The sequence below is a fragment of the Rana temporaria genome, chromosome 5 (assembly GCF_905171775.1).
Source record: "Rana temporaria chromosome 5, aRanTem1.1, whole genome shotgun sequence".
Classification (NCBI taxonomy): Eukaryota; Metazoa; Chordata; class Amphibia; order Anura; family Ranidae; genus Rana; species Rana temporaria.
Genome location: NC_053493.1, coordinates 39,238,257 through 39,261,712, shown reverse-complemented (window position 1 = coordinate 39,261,712; position 23,456 = coordinate 39,238,257). Strand labels below are relative to the sequence as shown.

General features: G+C 46.0%; 1 protein-coding gene across 1 annotated transcript in view; it reads right to left on the bottom strand.

Moving 5' to 3' along the window:
- ITGA8 (integrin subunit alpha 8) overlaps positions 1 to 23,456 on the bottom strand; it is a 266,086-nt gene that overhangs the window by 41,232 nt on the left and 201,398 nt on the right. Inside the window, exon 23 of the mRNA XM_040352410.1 lies at positions 9,069 to 9,149. Within this exon, the coding sequence (XP_040208344.1) occupies positions 9,069 to 9,149 (81 nt within the window). The remainder of the gene's footprint in view (positions 1 to 9,068; positions 9,150 to 23,456) is intronic.

Genomic DNA, 23,456 nt, shown 5'->3' with positions numbered 1-23,456 from the left:
ACTGAGCATGCGCTGTTCGTTAAAAACTTAAATTACGCCGGGTCACGATACATTAACATAAAACACGCCCACACTAGCCTAGTTTGAATTACGCGGGCTTACGCCATATCAGATACACTACGCCGCCGTAACTTAGAGCGGAAAGTTTTTCTGAATACGGGACCTGCCGCTCTAAGTTACGGCGGCGTAGTGTATCTGAGATACACTACGCCCGCCTAAAGATAGGCGTTTTTTAGTGAATCTGGGCCTGTATGTGCAGATACATTTGCCTCCAGGTTCGTTGTTGAAAATATTTTATTTCTATTTTGATGCTATACAAGCCTATAGAAGTTGTCCCTCTTAGATCATATTCATGTTTCTGAGGACTTAGGCCTCGTACACACGACCGTTTTCCTCGACAGAATCCATCAAGAAACTTGGTGGCAGAGCTTTTTTGCCGAGGAAAACAGTCGTGTGTATGTTTTCCATCAAGGAATCTGTCGAGGAACTCGACGAGGAAAAAAGAGAACAAGTTCTCTTTTTTCCTCGACGGGAGTCTCAATTTCCTCTTCGTGTTCCTCGTCGGGCTGGTTTTCGATGAGAAACACGTTCGTGTGAATGCTAAGAAACCCGCGCATGCTCAGAATACAGTATGAGACGGGAGTGCACCTTCAGTAAAAGTAGCGTTTGTAATGGAGATAGCACATTTGTCACACTGTAACAGTCTGAAAAGTGCAAATCATCTCCTACTAAACTTTTACTTAACACGCAATAACATGAGATTAGCAAAAGCAGCCCCAAGGGTTGTGCCAGTGGAATCGAACTTCCCCTGCCGTTGTATGTGTTGTACGTCACCGCGTTTGAGAACGACGAGATTTTGTCTTGACAGCGTGTACGCGAAGAAAGCTTGTCGAGTTTCTCGACAAGCCTAACAAGGAACTCGTCGAGGAAAACGATGTTTCATTTACGGCGAGTTCCTCGGTCGTGTGTACGAGACCTTACACATGTGCTTGACAGTTTTTCCTATCCTTTCACTATAGCAGCTTCTAAAACAATGACACTATGGGGTTCATTTACTAAAGCTGGAGAGGGCAAAAGTAGTCACAATTCTGCAGAGAAACCAATCAGATTCTAACCTCAGCTTGTTTAATTAAGCTTTAGCAATGAAACCTGGAAGCTGATTGGTTTCTCTGCAGAATTGTGACTACTTTTGCCCTCTCTAGCTTTACTAAATCAACCCCTATGCCTGTCCTGTGCCCAGTGCCGGCCCAAGACATTGTGCTGCCTGGGACCAAGAATGAAATTCCCCCCCCCCCCCCCCCCAGAAAAAAAATCACGCCAACCAAAAGGCCCCCACATTCATTATTTGATATCATGATAACTAAAGGGGACCCGTCATGGCTCTATACATGTATAAAGGAGTATAAAGAGGACCTGTCATGGCTCTATACATGTATAAAGGAGTATAAAGAGGACCTGTCATGGCTCTATACATGTATAAAGGAGTATAAAGAGGACCTGTCATGGCTCTATACATGTATATAGAGGACCTGTCATTACTCTTTACATGTAAAGGAATATCAAGAGGACCTGTCATGGCTCTATAAATGTAAATAGGACTATAAAGAGTACTTAACATGGCTCTATACATGTATAAAGGAGTATAAAGAGGACCTGTCATGGCTCTATACATGTATAAACAGGGCCTGTCATTGCTCTATACATGCATATAGGCGTATAAAAGGACCTGCCATGGCTCTATACATGTATCCAGGAGTATAAAGGGACCTGTGAATTTTGCGCAAACTAATCAATGTACACTAATTGTGTTGTTTTTTTTTGGTACCAAAAATATGTAGAAGAATACATGTTGGCCTAAACTGAAGAAAATTTTTATTTTTCTAAATTTTGGGGATATTTATTATAGTAAAAAGTAAAAAAAAAAAAAAATATATATATATATATATATATATTTATAGCTCAAATATCACCAAAGAAAGCTCTATTTGTGGGAAAAAAGGACATCAATTTTATTGGGTGGCGGAACGGGCTGGCGGGCATTAGTAATGCTGCCCCCCTAAAAGTGCTGCCTGGTACCCATGGTACCACCCGGTCCCATCATAGGACCGGCCCTGCCTGTGCCCCCACTTTTTGCTCATCTAAAAGCCCCCCCTTACCGGCCCTTCTAAGCCTACTGACCCTTGTTCAAAGACCATGCAGTGCATAACCTGCTCAAAAAAATGAAAGGAACAATTTGAAAACATATCAGATCAACAGGCAAAAATCTCATGCTGGATATCTATACTGATATGGGCTGGGTAATGTGTTAGGAATGAAAGGATGGCACATCTTTTGATGGAAATGAAAATTATCCACCTACAGAGGGCTGAATTCAAACCTTTTAGGTTTGGGAGATATTTGTTGCACCTACAGGTAAGCCTTAATCTAGGCTTACCTGTAGGTATAAGTGGTTGTAATGGGTTTACAACTACTTTAATGCATCCTATTCATACACTCGGCAGCTATGGACGCGGAATGAATGACTGAGGAGCGCGCCCGCAAGGTAACCCCCTTGGGAGGGAGCTTCCCAGAGGGGGTTACACCTTCAGCTACTAATAAGCAGTTAGAACAACATTTTTTTTTTTTCTTTTGGGATAAAGGTTTTAGGGCCAGTTCACACCACAAAAAATATCCTCCAGATCAGCTCCGAATGCGTTTCTGCATAAGCGTTTTTGATGCGCTCCAGTGCGCTTTTGATGCATTTCCGGTGTATTTCAGAAGCTTTTTTTCTTGTTTTTTTTTTCACTGTACTGGAATCCAGTGCATTTTTGATGCGTATAGGTGCATTCCAGTGCATTTTTGTTTTATCACAATCCAGTACAGTTCTGTGGAACTGGAACGCACTGGAACTGCAAACACTAGTGTGAACTATGCCATTGAAAACCATGTAACATACTTTCCAATGCGTTTTGGATGAAGAACAATAAAGCACTGGAACGCATGTAGTGTGAACTAGCCTTTAAAAGCTGACCATTGTAAGCCCCCCACCAGTGGTAAATGGTTGGTCTCATCCTTGTAACTGCAAGAGAGCTTGTTCTTTTGAAAAACAACAGACTTACTGGCTGGATCACCAGATAAAAATAGAAGAAAGAAAGCCTAAAAAAGGAAACAAATGCAGCCATCACATCTAAGAATATAGACTACAATATAATACATGTTTGCTTTTGGGTTTAACCACTTAAGGACCGTCTCCTGCACATATACATCAGCAGAATGGCATGGCTGGGCACAAGCACGTACCTGTACGTCCTCTTTAAGTGCCCAGCCGTGGGACGCGCGCCCGCGACCCGGTACGAAGCTCCGTGACCGCGGCCGCAGGACCCGCGGACCCGATCGCCACTGGAGTCCGGCAATCGGTCCCCGGAGCTGAAGAACGAGGAGAGCTGTGTGTAAACACAGCTTCCCCGTTCTTCACTGTGGCGCCGTCATTGATCGTGTGTTCCCTGATATAGGGAAACATGATCAATGATGTCACACGTCCAGCCCCGCCCCCCTACAGTTAGAAACACATATGAGGTCACACTTAACCCCTTCAGCGACCCCTAGTGGTTAACTCCCAAACTGCAATTGTCATTTTCACAGTAAACAATGCATTTTTATATGACAATTGTCCCAAAAATGTGTCAAAATTGTCCGATGTGTCCGCCATAATGTCGCGGTCACGAAAAAAATCGCTGATCGCCGCCATTAGTAGTAAAACATTTGTTTTTTATAAAAATGCAATAAAACTATCCCCTATTTTGTAAACGCTATCAATTTTGTGCAAACCAATCGATAAACGCTTATTGCGATTATTTTTTACCAAAAATAGGTAGAAGAATACGCATCGGCCTAAACTGAGGAAAAAAACGTTTGTTTATAATTTTTAGCAAAAAGGAAAAAATATTGATTTTTTTTCAAAATTGTCGCTCTATTTTTGTTTATAGCGCAAAAAAATAAAAACCGTAGAGGTGATCAAATACCACCAAAGGAAAGCTCTATTTGTGGGAAAAAAAGGATGCCAATTTTATTTGGGAGCCACGTCGCACGACCGCGCAATTGTCAGTTAAAGCGACGCAGTGCCGAATCGCAAAAACTGTCCGGATCCTTTACCTGCATTTTGGTCCGGGTCTGGTGGTTAATACTGCTTAAAAACATTTGCAGCACTTACATCTAGCTTACAGCACTTGCTCAACGCACCACAACTAGTGTTTTATATTAACCTACGACATGTGTCAGAGCCCATATTTTAATAGGGAAGACAGAGAGGCGATACAAGCATAAAAACAATAAAATAACATAAAATGTAGCCAGCTCTCCTACACTTTGTAAGTAATCTCAGAACACAAGCGCTCTCAACTTTCTAGCTACAGAAGTCTCCAATTTTATCCTCCTCCAGGGAACAGAGAACCTGTTTCATTTTACTGTAAGTGATGTCAGTGCATACTGTCTGGATTTCCTACACGTTTTGGGAGGTCACCAAAGTCCAAGGATCTGGCGGTCTACCGAGAGGGGAGAAAAAGCAGACGCAGTCCCTCAGCAGCCTGCTTATGCTATCAAGCAGGATGCGGACTCGTATTTTCCTGGGACCTATATCCTGTTAGGTAAATCTTATTAGCCTGTGTTTTAAGGGATTTGCTCCTTCATTTCATGTTTATAGGACATGCCTTTAAACCACGCATTATTTTAAAATTGGATGAATCCTGCTCATTTTATGTAAATTTGAATTGGGTCTTATTGAAAACCCAACATTTGCCCTTTTTTTGTGGTGGGAACAGACCAAAAGGCTTTAACCACTTAAGGACCGGCCCTATTTTTCAAACTTGCTGTTTACAAGTTAAAATCAATGGGCCAGATTCTCAGAAGAAGTACGCCGGAGTATCTACTGATACGCCGGCGTACTTTCAAATTTCCCGCGTTGTATCTTTAGTTTGAATTCTCAAACCAAGATACGACGGCATTTGGGTAAGATCCGACAGGCGTACGGCTTCGTATGCCTTCGGATCTTAGGATGCAATACTTCGTCGCCCGCTGGGTGGAGTTCGCGTGGTTTTCCGCGTCGGGTATGCTAATTAGCTGTTTACGGCGATCCACGAAGGTACGCGTGGTCATCGCATTCTCTTACTTCGTCGCTAGTAGGCTTTTCCAGGCGTATAGTTAAGGCTGCTATTTCATGGCTTAAATTTAGACTTGCCATGTTAAAGTATGGCCATCGTTCCGAATTTTACATTTTTTTTTTGCGTAAGTCGTCCGTGAATAGGAAAGGACGTAACGCACATCGCCGTTCAAAAAATTACGCCGGTGCGACGTCATTTCGCGCAAAGCACGGGGGGGAAATTTCAAAACGGAGCATGGGCAGTACGTTCGGGCCTAATTTAAATGATACACGCCACATTTGAATTAGGCGGGCTTGCGCCAGACGGATTTACGCTACGCCGCCGCAAGTTTACAGGCAAGTGCTTTGTGAATCAAGCACTTGCCCGTAAAACTTGCGGCGGTGTAACGTAAATGCAATACGTTACGCCGCCAGAATTCTACGTGAATCTGGCCCTATTTATTTTTTTTGCTAGAAAATTACTTAGAACCTCCAAACATTATATATATATATATTTTTCTAACACCCTAGAGAATAAAATGGCGGTTGTTACAATACTTTTTGTCACACCGTATTTGCGCAGCGGTCTTACAAGCGCACTTTTTTGGGGGAAAATTTTTTGAATTAAAAAATAACACAACAGTAAAGTTAGCCCAATTTTTTATTTATTTTTTTGCGAAAGATGATGTTACGTCAAGTAAATTGATACCCAACATGTCACGATTCAAAGTTGCGCCCTGCGGAATGGCGACAAACCCTTAAAAATCTCCATATGCGAAAATTTAAATATTTTTACAGGTTGCGTGTTTTGAGTTGGAGGAGGTCTAGGGTGAGAATTATTGCTCTCGCTCTAATGCCGCGAACACACGACCGTTTTTCGGGTTCTAAAAAATGTCATTAAAAACGATCGTGTGTGGGCTTCTGAGCATTTTTCGGGTTCTGAAAAACGGGCAAATTTTTTTTCGAACATGCTCTATTTTTTCACAATGGCCCGGATTCAGAAAGAATTGCGCTCTATTTGCGGAGGGCAGGGCAAAGATTTTGCCCTGCGCCCCCGCAAATATTTTGCGCTGCCCTCGATTCACGGAGCTCCGTAAATTGTGAGGGCGCGCCGGAAAAATTGCCCGGCGTAAGCGCGCGCAATGTAAATGATCGCGCCGGGGGCGGGAATCATTTAAATTAGGCGCGCTCCCGCGCCTAACGTAGAGTGCATGCTCCGTCGGGAAACTTTCCCGACGTGCATTACGGCAAATGACGTCGCAAGGACGTCATTTGCTTCAAAGTGAACGTGAATGGCGTCCAGCGCCATTCACGATTCACTTACGCAAACAACGTAAAATTCGAACGTCGCGACGCGGGAATGCCGGGTATAGTTTAGCATTGGCTGCCCCTGCTATTAGAAGGGGCAGCCTTACGCTAAACACGCCGTACGGAAACGACGTAACTTGCGTACGCAGGGGGCGCGCAACATTGTGAATCGGCGTAAGTATGCAATTTGCATACTATACGCTGACCACAATGGGAACGCCCCCTAGCGGTCATCGCAAGAATGCAGCCTAAAATCTGCGTGGCATAAGAGCCTTATGTCACGCAGATTTTAGGCTGCAGTCGGCGTAACGAGTTCTCTGAATCAGGAGAACTCGTTACGCCGGCGCAAGTCAGCAATTGCGCTGCGTAACTATGGTTACGCAGGCGCAATTGCTTACTGAATCTGGGCCAATGTTTTTAACGTTATCGTTTTTCAGGTTGTAAAAAATGGTCGTGTGTAGGCTTTAACGACGTGAAAAATCTGCGCATGCTCAGAAGCAAGTTATGAGACGGGAGCGCTTGTTCTGGTAAAACTCCCGTTCGTAATGGAGTAAGCACATTCATCACGCTGTAACAGACAGAAAAGCGCAAATCGTCTTTTACTAACACAAAATCAGCTAAAGCAGCCCCAAGGGTGGCGCCATCCGCATGGAACTTCCCCTTTATAGTGCCCTCATATGTGTTGTACGTCACCGCGCTCTTCTAGAGCATTTTTTTTCATGATCGTGTGTAGGCAAGACCGTTTTAATGATCAAGTTGAAAAAAACTATGTTTTTTCTAGAGCCTGAAAATCAAAGTTTTTTACAACCCGAAATATGATCGTGTGTACGCGGCATAAGGCTCGAGGTGATACCTCACATGTGTGGTTTGAATACCGTTTTCGTATGTGGGCACTACTCACATATACGTTCATTTCTGTATGCGAGCTCGGCGGGACGCATTCACATATTTTTTTCTTATTTATTTTAACTTTTATTTAAAAATTTTGCACTGTTCTTTTTAAAAAAAAAAATTGTCACTTTTATTCCTATTACAAGGAATGTAAACATTTCTTGTAATAGAAAAAAAGCATGACAGGACCTCCTAAATATGAGACCCGCGGCCAAAAAGACTCTTAAATTTAATTAAATTAAATGACAAATAAATGTAATTTGAAAAAAACAAAACATATCCCTTTAAGAGCTATGGGGCGGAAGTAACGTCCCGTCCCCTCACTTAGCTCCATACCAAGCCAAAGAGAGGATGCGTTAGATTCCGGCTCCGGTAAGCGGTGGAGGGCACCGGAGAGCAGTGGGAGGAGGGCCCTCTCCCGCTGATGATAAAAGTGATCTTGCCACGAATCTGCCACTGAAACCACTTTCATCTGAAAGCGGACTGCCCGCTGAAGAAGAGGATACCAGGGTTATGGTAGCTAGCTGCTGCCATAACAACGATATCTCTCTTCAAACAGCCGGCTCAAAAATGGGTTTGGACTGAACCCAAGCTCGACCCTACACATGAGTAACCAACCTCTGTGTGTAAATTGTATATTAAAGTGGAGTTCCACCCTGAAATTTTTTTTTTTCCAAAAATCCCCCAAAAATTGATTTTCCATAAATAGCGGTTGCTATGCGTAAGTCCGTAATCTGCCTCTCCATCATCCGCTGTGGATCTTCTTCCTCTGTCCTAGTAGCGGTGTCTTCTGGTGAATGGGGCGTGCTGCCTTCTGGGAACTGTGGGCCAAATCCTCAAAAGAGATACGACGGAGTAACTGCTGTTACGCCGTCGTATCCCTGGTCCTAACTATGGAACTGATCCACAGAATCAGTTTCCCATAGTTAGGACGAAGATCCGACATGTGTAATTGAATTACACTGTCGGATCTTAAGGATGCAATTCTAGGCCGGCCGCTAGGTGGCGAGGCCATTGCGGCTGGCCTAGAATATGCAAATGACCAGTTACGGCGATCCACGAACGCTCCGACGGGCCCGTCGCTCTAAATCTACGTTGTTTACGTCGAGTTCCGCCGCGTAAAACTAGGGCTGAGCCCTAGTTGTCTTAAGCCATGTTAAGTATGGCCGTCGTTCCCGCGTCAAATTTTAAATTCTACATCGTTTGCGTAAGACGTCCGTGAATGTCGCTGGATGCCATTTACGTTAACGTCTAAGCAAATGACGTTGAAGCGACGTCAGTTAGCGCAATGCACGTCGGGTAAGTTACCGGACGGAGCATGCGCAGTACGTCCGGCGCGGGAGCGCGCCTAATTTAAAAGGGGCGAGTCCCATTTGAATAGGAACTCCTTGCGCCGGCCAGATTTAAGTTACAGCGCCGCAAATTTCCAGGTAAGTGCTTTGTGGATCGGCACCTAACGTGGAAATTTTGGGGCGGTGTAACTTAAATCGGAAAAGTTACGTTGCGCCGCTTCTTTGTGGATTACCCCCTGTGTGTATTCCAGAGAGCAGCCAGCCCATTCACAAAGAACCGCGCGGCTCGAGCATGAGCAGTAGGAAACGCACGGCTTTACTGCCTGTTTCCCTTACTTAAAATGAGTGGTATTCCTAATTTAAAGGTGCGGTTTTGAAACATACATTCATGCAAATTGACTTAAATTGTACAAATTAATTAAGCTGACATTGATGATAGAAAACAAAAAAGGTAGAAGACTTACCCTCTTATCTCTACCCGGGCCGTGGCAGTTATAGGGATTTCCAGACTAACAAAGTTACTTTGAGAGTTGTCCTTATTGGAACTGTAAATGACAAGTTTGAGAAGCGGTTATACATGGCAATGACGTTGTAAAATGTGTAACATGCATCTTTTTAGTCATTTCTAACTTAGACTCTCCAATAGAATCTTTACTATGGACAAGCGCATTATATAATTTTTCATAAAAGGTGTCCCTATTTAAAGCAGAACTTAATCCATACAAATTAATGTTTTTTTTTTTTCGAAAGGAACATACATTCCACATTAATAATTATGCTACCAAAATTAGTGAGTGTTGTAAATTGCCTCCAGCATCGCTCCTTTTTCTTCTTGCTGGAGGCCGCCATTTTGAGAACCAGGCCATTTGTCTTTCTCTCAGGGCACAATTCCTCCCACCGATACAAGGCATTGTTTCTCCTACTCACACCTACAGTGGGGTATATTTCCCCCCACTGACACCCATGATGGGGCACTTTTGCTCCCACTAACACCAACAATGGGACACTATCCTGCTCACTGATACGAGGCACTGTTTCTCCTACTGACACCTACTGTGGGGCATCATTTTCTCTTCCCACTGACACCCATGATGGGGCACTTTTCCTCCCACTAATACCAACAATGGGACACTATCCTGCCCACTGACACTAACGATAGGGTACTATTTCCCGCACTAATACCAACAAAGGGACACTATCCTGCCCACTGACACTAACGATAGGGTACTATTTCCCCCACTAATACCAACAATGGGACACTATCCTGCCCACTGACACTAACGATAGGGTACTATTTCCCCCACTAATACCAACAATGGGACACTGTCCTTCCCACTGAAACTAACTAGAGGGCACTATTTCCCCAACTAATACCAACAAAGGGACACTATCCTGCCCACTGACACCGATAGGGCACTATTTCCCCCACTAATACCAACAAAGGAACACAATCCTGCCCACTGACACCAACAATAGGGTACTATTTCCCGCAAAAATACCAACAAAGGGACACTATCCTGCCCACTGACACTAACAATAGGGTACTATTTTCCCCACTAATAACAAACAAAGGGACACTATCCTGCCCACTGACATCAACAATAGAGTACTATTTCCCCACTAATACCAACAAAGGCACACTATCCTGCCCACTGACATCACCAATAGAGTACTATTTCCCCACTAATACCAACAATGGGACACTATTCTGCCCGCTGACACCATCGATGGGGCACTTTTTCTCCCACTAATACCAACAATGGGACACTATCCTGTCCACTGACACCAACGATAGGGCACTATTTCTCCCACTGACTTTCACTGACACCAATCATGGGGCACTACTCCTCTTACCAACCACAGGTGCTATGTCAATTGTTTTTTTATTCCGACGCTAGGGCATTTTTTTCTCCAGCTGGCAAAAGTCCAGGCCCTCTAAAGTTTGAAGAACAGTAAACTGGGCCTTTGCTTAGAAAGATTGCAGACTCTGGGCATAAATGATGCCCTCAGTCTTCTGCAGACAGCAGGAGGAATGTTCTCAGTCTCCTCTCCTCCGGTGATTAGACTTTTTAGCAAGTCACAAAGGGGAGAAGCTGCAGAAAGGGGGCTGATTTGGGATATGGGAAAAAGCACCAGAATTGACATGATTGTGCCATCTCTGAGCTGGCATCTCAGTCCAGGAAGCAGATGGTGATCCTGGGTGATACCTGAACAGTGCCGGCCCAAGACATTGTGCTGCCTGGTACCAAGAATGAAATGCTGCCCCCCAAAAAAATTACGCCCACCAAAATGCCCCCACATCCATTATTTTATATAATGATAACTAAAGTGGACGTATCATGGCTCTATACATGTATATAGGAGTATAAAGAGGACCTGTTATGGTTGTTTACGTGTATAGGAGTATAAAAGGGACCTGTTATGGCTCTATTCATGTAATTAGCCCCACAGTGGAGCGGAGAGCGTAACGGGAGGAGCGGTGGGGCGGCAATTAGCCCCACAGTAGAGTGGAGAGCGGAGCTGGCGGAATGGGATGGCGGGCGGGTGGCAATTTGCCGCCCCCCTGAAAGTGCCGCCTGGTACAATGGTAGGGCCGGTGTAGTGTCTCAGTTTGCTGCCTATCGTAGAATGCACGTGGCGGCCAACTGCACATGCGTGATGCGTTCCAAACGCAAGTGCGATGCGTTCCAATGGATTTACAACAGTACACACCAGCGAACCCAGCATTCAGGGCGACGTGGATTTAGAGGAAAGTGGCCAGTCGGTCTCACGTCCTCGCTTCGCTCGGACGGCTCGCTCCCTTCGCTCGGCCTCCTGGCTCTTTTTTTAACATCCTCCAATCCACGGGGATGTTAAGGAAAGAGCCTGGATGCCGACTGATGTTTCACTGGTGTGTACTGTCGTGAATCCATTGGAACGCATCGCATTTGCGTTTGGAACGCATCGCGCATGCGCAGTTGGCCGCCACGTGACTTCCGGAGCATTGTACGATAGGCAGCAAACTGTGACAATACACTGGCCCTGTACCTGAATAAAGATGGCTCTATCCATTTGGAAAGAAAAGCAATGAAAGCATTGTAGGGGGAAGGAATGGAGGGCGGCTGTGATCTCTGTGAGACGTAATAAATATCGGGAAGTTTTACATTACTAAGCATGTATGCAATTAAAAGAAAAAAATGGATCTGATGCTAGACTAGATTGGACATCTCTGCATTCTATATTAGTCTTTTATAAATTGCTGAATGGAAGGAAAAATTGCAAAGTATGGGGAGATGAAAAATAATTCTTTAATGACCCCCCCTTTAATCCCTTATCCAGTCCAGATCTCTGGCAGGTACACCAGGTCACCTCTGAACACAAGCTGCTAAAATATGACATTTCAACTTTTCTGCAGACATTCCAATTCAGGCAAAAAAAAATTAAATTTAAATTTTTTTTTTGTTTTTCTTTTGTCTAAATAAATTAAAGCCTTTTAAATAAACAAATTCAAAGAATCCTACTTCAGCTCCAGATACGCAATTCATCACTTCAATGAACACCAGATTTTGCAATAAACTAATTACGTCCTTGTTATCCGAATAAGGGCCAGCTTGCTGCCAAACTTGCGATGTGATGTGATCATTATCCACACTTGTCAGAATGTTTCTATTCCTTTGTATTTTCCATTCGAACATTCTTCACGAGAGTCAACGACTCCGGAGCGTTTGCTACAAATACACTGACATTTCTCTGGAACCCTCCGCGTGTTTTGTAATAACAAGCATGTAATCTGGCGGAATGCGGTTTGAAAGAACGCAAAAACAAACAGTTTTCGGACGTTATCGGCTCACAGTGGAAAATATCTGAATTATTTTGATGAAGAAAATAAATTCCATGACTTTTTTTTTTCTTCTGCAAAAACGCTATTTTTAGACGGTTTTTCCGTAGCGCTCATACAGCGGATAAATGGGTCCATCTGCTAGCGTGTGGAGTGATGAGTGTTCAGGTGTTGTGATGCAAAGAAATGAGAACTGATGTCCTTGAGCCTCAAACACCAGATCAAAAAGTCAAGCTTTATACACATGATCGGATTTTCTGTGGACAAAGCATAGGTCTTTTGTCCGAAGAGCGTTGGCCAGGAACTTGCATACAAACGGCAAAGAATTGTCGGCCAACAAACACAAAACTACATGTTTTTTAAGCTCTTTAGAGCCACCCCTTGGGCAACTTCTGCTAATGTTGTGTTATGGTGAGCATTGCTTCTGAGCATGCATGTTTGTACTTTGGAGTTTTGTCCGACAGGCTTGTGTACACACGCTTGGAAGATCCGACAACACACAATTATATATCAGACAGGAGGCTCATATCTTATGCATTATCTTTCTTTTATTAATGCTCACAGCAGAAATGTGTTTCTAAAAATCTTCAGTGTAAAAAACTAAAACAACTACCACCCCCAGCAGTCCGTACAGTCACTAACCACGCCCCAACGGGGGTCTCCATAAAAGGGGGCTGCTTGTGGTGGTTCCTCCTCTTTCTTTCTGCTCACAGGATCAGATAAGTACTTTTATTGTTATCATCAGTTTGATGTCAGTTTTTTACTAGGGATTTTCAGGGATCCTTCCATCCCTGTTCCTTTTCTTCCCTCTGTTTACTCTTCTCATCATTGTACTATATACCAGTTTATGTTCTTTTGCCAATTTATTTCCCATTGTGATATTCTATCACTGTCATGTCCCCCTAGATCGCTATTCTGACAGGAATTTTCCCTCTAAGATCGCGTTGTTCCCGACATTTGTAAACCAGCAGCGTCATTGCAGTACCCCGCTGACTTTCCCGCTGCGTACCTGGCATTTCACCGCCATTCTGAGGGAGAACACGTCTCCCTCAGCTCTTACTACGGACAGCGCGCGTTCGGGGGGGCGGAGCGTCTTCCCCGATCGCTCCTCCAATCAGCACCCAGCGGCCGAAGTCTCGCGAGACTTCGTTCCCGGGCCGCTGGGACAGCCCAAGCTCCCCTCCCCTCCGTCGCCATTCGGCGCCTACGGAAGGGAGGACAAGTTGGAGCCTGAGGCAGTAGATTTTTCCCTGCTCTTCACCGGGTAATAGCGTTACCGCTCGCACCCCCTTCTAATAACATCCCTAGCAGGATATATCACTACAGGATTTATAGCCCATAACTGTCCCTGAGAGGGCCATACTGGTTATATACAGTAGATTCACAGTATAGAGATACTGTACAGCGGATCAGTATAGAACCTTCCCCAGCCACCGTCCCCAGCATCTATCTGACTCTGCTCGACCCCTGGACCCCAGGGAGACTCAAAAGGGGTATAGGTCCGCTAGAAGGACTAAGCCGGACTCCTACGAGGATTCCTCTGCGGAGGAATCAGCCGACTTTTCTGACGAATCAGAGTTATCAGATTCCGAATCTATCAGTCACGATGCTGGGGCCATGGCGACTGACACAATCGCCAATCCTGCTACGCAGGACGATGTCCTCCTGGACGCTTTGGGGGAACCATTATTCCACCCGGACGCGATTACGCACCCGCGTTCCGGGGACTGGACACCCCTGCCACATGTGGCACAGTATGTAGAGCTATGGGCCAGGAAATCCCTGGACAGAACAGCTCGCAACAAATTGAGGGCTGAGTGCCCCAGACCCTCGTTGCCCAAGAAAGTGGTGGCTACCCCGGAGGTAGACCCAGTCCTTACAAAATACCTGATCAAAACAGGTAAATTTCAAAAGAAGGGCATAGAGAGGTCCTTTCGGTCAATACAAGATCGCGTCCTGGATCTTATGGGACCACTGACCAAAATCCTCAATTTGTCCGAACAAGCAGTAACCTCGGGACAAGCAGTTGATTTACCACAACTGAGAGGTTGGGCGCAAAGAGCCCTATGCTTAGCAGGCACCGCCAATACGGCATGTTCTGTAGAACGGCGCAGGTCCATCCTGATGCGCCTGGATCCCCAACTCTCACACCTGGCAGAGTCTGAACCCGGCCCATCGGCCGAGGGCATGCTATTTGGGGATTCGGTCATAAAGGACATCAACAAGTTTGTCGGCTTGTTTTCCAGCTTAGACAAAGCGCAAAACTCTTTGAGACGCACGGGAGCCAATAAGGTTTTCAACAGGGCCGGCAGAAGTAGAGGCCGTTCTGCCGGCCGCGCTAACTTTTACAGGCCACAGGGTAGAAATTCCGCCCAATACCAGTACCAGGCTCCAACCTACTCCGCCCCGGTGGCTCAACCAGCACCGTTCTTCCCTCCCAGAGGCAGACCCTGGCGCGGACGTGGGGGACGCGGCTACCCTCGATCCAGACCCTATACCGGTGAGTATACACTACACCACACTCGATCACATTCCAGTGGGAGGTCGGCTGAGATATTTTACCCACGCCTGGTCTGCGATTACGGCAGACGCGTGGATCTTAAGTTCTGTAGAGGGGTTCGGGATAGAATTACTTACCCTGCCACTCCTCAATATCATTCCCCCTCCCATTCGTTTCACAAAACGAAACAGCATTCTCATAGACAGGGAGGTGCAGGACCTGCTTACCAAACAGGCCATCATGGAAGTAGACCCTTCTTCCCCGGGTTACATGAGCAACCTATTTTTGGTACACAAAAAAGGGGGGGGCTACCGCCCAGTGATCAACCTCAGAAGTTTAAATCAACACGTCCAGTATCGACACTTCAAAATGGAAGGGATTCACTTCCTACGAGACCTTCTCCAACCCAGAGACTGGCTGGTGAAAGTAGATCTCAAAGACGCATATCTGACGGTCCCCATACATCCGGACTCCCAGCATTTGCTGCGGTTCCCGTGGAAGGGCAAGATGTGGCAGTTCACTTGCCTCCCCTTCGGCCTATCATCCGCCCCATGGTGTTTCACCAAAATCATGAAACCCGTGGTGGCAGCTCTAAGGAGCAGAGGAGTGCGTCTGATCATTTATCTGGACGACATCCTCATTATGGCCCATTCAAAATCCCAAGCTCTTCTCCACATGTCATGGACCATGTCACTCATACAGAGGCTAGGATTCATAATCAACCACGACAAGTCGGTTCTAATCCCATCCAGACAGATGGAGTTTTTAGGGTTTACAGTGGACACCGTCCAGTCTACCCTCAGCCTCCCCAAGACCAAACTTACGCTCATCCGCAAGGAGATTCGTTCTGCCCTCCGCAGGGGATGCCTCTCCCTACATACTCTGGCCCGGCTGGTGGGCCTGCTGGCGGCCTCTATCCAAGCCATATTCCCAGCCCCTCTGCATTACAGAGCTCTTCAGAGGCTCAAGATCATGCACCTAAGACAGGGCCTCGGATACTCGGACGAGATCCCTCTTTGTCAGGAGACCACCGAGGAATTGAAATGGTGGCTTCACCATGCCGTCGAGTGGAACGGCAGAACCATATTCAGTCCCAATCCGGATGTGGTCATAGAGTCGGATGCCAGCCGCTTGGGCTGGGGCGCCCGGTGCGGCGTAGCCTCTACAGGAGGGACCTGGTCGCAAGCAGAGACATCCCTCCATATCAATGCACTAGAACTACTGGCAGCTCTGTTTGCTCTCAAGAGCTTCATGCCTCATTCTCCCGCACGCTGTATTCTTTTTCGCATGGACAACGTTGCAGCGGTGCAATATGTCAACCGCCTGGGGGGCACCAGATCCAAAACCTTGGCGTATATCGCGAAGGATTTCTGGCACTTTTGTCTGGCCCACAACATCACTCCTATAGCGGAGTACATCCCGGGTACACTCAACTCCGTGGCCGACTGGAACTCTCGATATCTTCGGGATTCCAGCGATTGGAGACTAGATCGATCAATTTTTCTCCTCTTGCAAGAGCTTTGGGGTCCGCTATCCTTCGATCTATTCGCCTCTCGACTCAACCGTCAACTGCCTCGCTTCTTCAGCTGGAGGCCAGACCCGGAGGCTTATGCAGTGGACGCTCTCCGCCAACCTTGGCCGGAGGGAACACACTACGCTTTTCCCCCCTTTCAAATAATATCCAGACTTCTCCTCCGGATAACCAACCTGGGAGCAACTGTGGTACTGTTAACACCATGGTGGCCTACCCAACCTTGGTTCCCACTGTTGTTAGCAATGTCGATAGATTTTCCCAGACTTCTTCCACAATTTCCTCACCTCCTCACCAACCCGACCGGGGATCCTCACCCCCTAGTTCTCGAGAGCAACCTTCCGCTTCTCGCGTGGTTAGTATCGGGATCCCAACCCCTGATAGAGTGCTTTCAGAGTCAGCTCGGAACCTCCTCGCCATGGCCTGGGCCCCTGGGACTAGATCGGCATATCGATCAGCCTGGAGACGATGGGTTTGTTGGTGTGATCAACGACAAGTTGATCCCGTTCAAGCCCCTGTATCACTAGTGGTTAACTATTTGGCTGACTCCTTTGACTCCGGTAGCTCCTATAGCTCCATTAATATCTACCGATCAGCTATCTCAGCATATCATCATCCCGTAGATTCCCTACCCATTGGCAGACACCCTTTGGTGTGTCGACTTTTGAGAGGCGCAAAATTCCAACGTCCCCCCAGGCCTAGATACCAAGCGACCTGGGACGTTTCCAAGGTGCTGGATATGTTCGCCAGTTGGGGGGACAACTCAGATCTCTCCCTTAAAATGTTATCCATTAAACTAACGGTACTTCTATGCCTCATCTCCGTTAAGAGAGTGTCAGACGTTAGAGCTCTGGACATTTCCAGACGACAGTTCTCACCACAGGGAGTTGAATTTTCCATTACACGCAGGACGAAAACCGGCATCACCTCGGTTTTCTACCCCTCATTTCCGGATCATCCACTTCTCTGCGTCGTTCGTTGTCTACAGACATACGAATCCCAGACCTCTGCTCTGCGCCCCGCGGGCTCTTCGCAGCTCCTTCTGTCCTATGTGAAACCCCATCTGCCGGTCTCGTCTGCCTCATTGGCGCGATGGGTTAGGACCGCCATGGACATGGCGGGGATTGACGTCACCCTTTTCGGGGCCCACTCCACCAGAGGTGCCATGGCCACCAAGGTGATCGTCTCAGGAGGCTCTCTTTACGATTTATTGAAAGCAGCGGACTGGTCCTCGGAGACCACGTTCCGCCAATTTTATTTCAGACCTAGGGATCACATTTCTAGGTCAGTTCTCTCTTAAGGTTATCATATATTATGTCATTGATATGTTTGTTACATGAGCTTTGAACTTGCATAAGATATGAGCCTCCTGTCTGATATATAATGGGAGATTTTCCTAGCTTGTGACGGAAAATATTAATTATATGAAGACAGGAGGCGAGTATCTTCCCTCCCTACCCTCCCTATTACGATTGTTTTCTCTTCTTCACAGGTTACTGACCGACAACCTGCGTGTTGCAGACGGAGTATCCAGTTTAAAGGATGACGAAATCCCGTCCGTGGGTTGAAACATAGACCTGCTTCGTTTTTCCCCGTTGGGATCGTTCGTTTCCTGGACCCCTGTTGGGTCACAGTGGAGGATTGCCTCTTCTTCACAGAAGACTCTGGACGTCGACCGGCCGGTCTAGATTCCAGGGTTACACCTCTACAATTCGTCTGGTGCCGTTCTACTCAAGGGAGTGTCGCAGCAAGAAAGAGGAGGAACCACCACAAGCAGCCCCCTTTTATGGAGACCCCCGTTGGGGCGTGGTTAGTGACTGTACGGACTGCTGGGGGTGGTAGTTGTTTTAGTTTTTTACACTGAAGATTTTTAGAAACACATTTCTGCTGTGAGCATTAATAAAAGAAAGATAATGCATAAGATACTCGCCTCCTGTCTTCATATAATTAATATTTTCCGTCACAAGCTAGGAAAATCTCCCATTGTTGGCAGACAATTTTAAAGCATGCTATGCCACATTTTAACATGCATACAGAGTACCACCACAAATGTACTCTATTGGCCTGCTCAGTAAATATTAACAATGTTTAATCAGTTTGATTGCACACCAATGAGTCGACACTGATGATCACTTTTGTTCTAGCAATTAAGGACGTTAAGACAGCAAGAGCTGTCTGCATCCTAGCAACAAAGGGCCCTGGACAGCAAGAGCCACCTATATCCTAGCAACAAAGGATGCTAGACAGCAAGACACTTGCATCCTAGTACTGAAAGATGCTGGACAGCATAAGCCGCCTGAATCCTAGCAACAAAGCATAATAGGCAACCAGAGCCACCTGCATCCCAGCAATAGAAGACACTAGACAGCAAGAACCACCTTCATTCTAGCCATGAAAGATGCTGGACAGCAAGATCTGCCTACATCCTAGCAACAAGGGATGCTAGGCAGCAAGAGCCATCTGCATCCTAGCAATGGAAGACACTAGACAGCAAGAACCACCTGCTTCCTAGCAATGGAAGACACTAGACAGCAAGAGCCACCTGCATCCTAGCAATGGAAGACACTAGACAGCAAGAACCACCTGCTTCCTAGCAATGGAAGACACTAGACAGCAAGAACCACCTGCTTCCTAGCAATGGAAGACACTAGACAGCAAGAGCCACCTGCTTCCTAGCAATGGAAGACACTAGACAGCAAGAGCCACCGGCTACCTAGCAATGGAAGACACTAGACAGCAAGAACCACTTGCATTCTAGCAATGGAAGACACTAGACAGCAAGAGCCACCTGCATCATAGCAATGGAAGACACTAGACAGCAAGAACCACCTGCATCCTAGCAATGGAAGACACTAGACAGCAAGAACCACCTGCATCTTAGCAATTGAAGACACTAGAAAGCAAGAGCCACCTGCATTCTAGCAATGGAAGACACTAGACAGCAAGAGCCAACTGCTTCCTAGCAATTGAAGACACTAGACAGCAAGAGCCACCTGCTTCCTAGCAATGGAAGACACTAGACAGCAAGAGCCACCTGCATCCTAGCAATTGAAGACACTAGAAAGCAAGAGCCACCTGCATTCTAGCAATGGAAGACACTAGACAGCAAGAGCCAACTGCTTCCTAGCAATTGAAGACACTAGACAGCAAGAGCCACCTGCTTCCTAGCAATTGAAGACACTAGACAGCAAGAACCACCTGCTTCCTAGCAATGGAAGACACTAGACAGCAAGAGCCACCTGCTTCCTAGCAATGGAAGACACTAGACAGCAAGAGCCACCGGCTACCTAGCAATGGAAGACACTAGACAGCAAGAACCACTTGCATTCTAGCAATGGAAGACACTAGACAGCAAGAGCCACCTGCATCATAGCAATGGAAGACACTAGACAGCAAGAACCACCTGCATCCTAGCAATGGAAGACACTAGACAGCAAGAACCACCTGCATCTTAGCAATTGAAGACACTAGAAAGCAAGAGCCACCTGCATTCTAGCAATGGAAGACACTAGACAGCAAGAGCCAACTGCTTCCTAGCAATTGAAGACACTAGACAGCAAGAGCCACCTGCTTCCTAGCAATGGAAGACACTAGACAGCAAGAGCCACCTGCATCCTAGCAATTGAAGACACTAGAAAGCAAGAGCCACCTGCATTCTAGCAATGGAAGACACTAGACAGCAAGAGCCAACTGCTTCCTTGCAATTGAAGACACTAGACAGCAAGAGCCACCTGCTTCCTAGCAATTGAAGAAACTAGAAAGCAAGAGCCACCTGCATCCTAGCAATGGAAGACACAAGAAAGCAAGAGCCACCTGCATCCTAGCAATGGAAGACACAAGAAAGCAAGAGCCACCTGCATCCTAGCAATGGAAGACACAAGAAAGCAAGAGCCACCTGCATCCTAGCAATTGAAGACACTAGACAGCAATAACCATCTGCATCCTAGCAACAAAGGATGCTAGACAGCAAGAGCCATCTGCATTTGAGCAATGAAGGACTCTGGACAGCAAAAGCAACCTGGATCCTAGCAAGGAGGGACGCCAGGAGTCAGGAGCCACCTGTGTTATAGCAATGAAGGACGCTAGTCAGCAAAAGCCACCTACTTTGCAACGAAGGTGGCAAGAGTCACTTTAATCCTTGCAATGAAAGGTGCTAGGTGACCTTAAAGAGACCCTGTCACCAACTTAAAGCGGTTGTATACCCGCAATAATTTTTTTTTTTTTTTTTTTACACCTGCAAGGCAAAAGGCATAATGAGCTAGTAATTATGCTGATGTATCTCAAACTGTAGGTATAAGTATTAGCAGGGGTCCCCCGAGATCAGAAAAATATTTCAAGCGTTCCTCCAGTGTAAAAAGGTTGCGTAACGCTGATTTAGAGTTTATTTAAAGCCAAAACTGGTTTTACTTTTAGTTTTAGATAAGGGAATAGTTAAAACCACCAATCATATTCTTTGCTCCAGTGGTGTAGCTAGAACCTTCACCCTGGTGCAAGAAACTATAAAGGTCCCCAGGGCTCTTCCCTCCTAGCCCAGTGGCTGAACATCATTGCCTGGTCGCAAGTGTGACCTTTGTGACCCTGTTAGTTCCACCACTGGTGTCAGCGTTTTTTTTTTTTTTTTTATGTAATTTTTTTTATTTATAACATTATTTATTTTATTATTTATCGTTTTTTAATGAACCCCATTGGGGGACTTTGGTGAGATATCAGGGGTCTTACCAGACATCTGATGTTCCACCTTGGAGACAGAGAAAGAAGATTGAGGACACAGCCCTCAATCTCCTTCTCTGCTGCCTCAACTGCACTGAATGAATGGACAGGAATAGCTCTGTGCAGAACTTCCTGTTCATTCACAAACTGAAGCATAGTAAACACAGTTTACTATGTTTCAGTCATGAATGAACAGAGTCAGTGATCAGTACACTGACTCTATTCAGTTAGACAAAGGAGGGGCAGGTAAATTACACATTTGCTGGCCCCTTCCTCGCTCTCCATCCTGACACATCCCCATGGAAAGAGCATAAAGGGGCTGGAGAGCACATGGGGGCAGCAGAAAGAAGCTGGATAGAAGTGTTGAGAGCAGCTGCATACATAGAAGAACCAACCTCTCCCTTTTCCTCCTCCAATTTATGGCAGGAGAAAAATAGAGAGATTGATTCTTTTACTTGCAACCCCTGTAGGTACTCCTCTTCTTGCTTCCTGTGCCTCGGAGACTTCCCTTCCACTTCCTGTCCTGGACACACAACAGGAAATGACAGCATTTTTTTCCAAAACAAACACAATTCAATTCTTAAAACTGTTTCATAAGAACAATTGTCCCTTTAGAGAATTTCTCACATTTCTGTCTCTGGTGACTTAACTTTACTTAACTTAAAATGTTTGAATTTCCCCTCAATTTCATTCACTGAAACAGAGAGAGAGAGTCAATCTACCTGGTTGGGGCTTAGATACCAAAATTAACCACTTGCCGCCGCCCTATAACAAAATTACGGCGGCAAAGTGGTTTCAATATCCTGACTGGACGTCATATGACGTCCTCAGGATATTGAGCCGCTGTGCGCCCCCGGGGGCGCACATCACGGCCATCGTTGTTGCAGGGTGTCAGTCTGACACCCTGCAACACCGATCTAGGTAAAGAGTCTCTGACGGAGACTCTTTACCACGTGATCAGCCGTGTCCAATCACGGCTGATCATGATGTAAACAGGAAAAGCCAGTAATCGGCTTTTCCTCACTCGCGTCTGTCAGACGTGAGTAGAGGAGAGCCGATCGTCTGCTCCTCTGACGGGGGTGGGGTTTGTGCTGATTGATTATCAACACAGCCCCCCCCAGGATGCCCACACTGGACCACCAGGGATGCCACTAGACCACCAGGGATGCCCAACACAGGTATGCCACCCTAGACCACCAGGGATGACAATCAAAAATAATGGATGCCAATCAGTGCCCACAATGGGCATCACTGATTGGCAGTCATTATTGTTTGGCACTGATTGGCATCCATTAGTACAACACACTACAGTACATTAGTTCCACCTATTAGTGCCCATCTATGCCCATCAGTGCCCATCCATGCCGCCTATCAGTGCCCATCCATGCCGCCTATCAGTGCCCATCCATGCCACCTATCCGTGCCCATCCATGCCACCTATCCGTGCCCATACGTGTCGCCTATCCGTGCCCATCCATGCCGCCTATCTGTGCCCATCCGTGTCGCCTATCAGTGCCCATCCGTGCCGCCTATCAGTGCCGCATATTAGTGCCCATCATCAGTGCCCATCAATGCCACCTCATCAGTGCCACCTCATCGGTGCCCATCAGTGCCGCCTTATCAGTGCTCATCAGTGAATGAGAAAACATACTTATTTACAATGTTTTGTAACTGAAACAAAATAAAAACGTATTTTTTTCTTAATTTTTCGGTAATTTTTATTTTTTTTTTGCAGAAAATAAAAATCCCAGAGGTGATCAAATACCACCAAAAGAAAGCTCTATTTGTGGGAACAAAATGATAAAAATGTAGTTTGGGTACAGTGTAGCATGACCGCGCAATTGTCATTCAAAGTGCAACAGCGCTGAAAGCTAAAAATTGGTCTGGGCAGGAAGGTGTATAAGTGCCCTGTATGGAAGTGGTTAAAAAAGGCTTTATAGAGGGTCCAACTCTTCCCTACTCTATTTAAGCTTTTTAAAAAAAATGTCCATATATTTTAAATAAAATGATTTAGCACACCAGCATGCTCTGGTGTTTAGCCACTAGAGAAAGAAAACAAGATCCATCATGAAATTATAGGAATGGCAATTAATTAAAAAATATGAAAGTCGTAAGGAGAGAAGATCATTTTGTACAGACTTTAAAATAATAGCTTATAATAGATACATACTTAAAAGCCTCAGCAGTTTGGTTTTAGGGCAGAAGGAAGTTAGAAGGATCTGACCTGAGCCCTAATCTCCCCTCCAGTAATAACACTGTGGGGGGGGTAGAGATCAACCTCATAAATCTTCCAC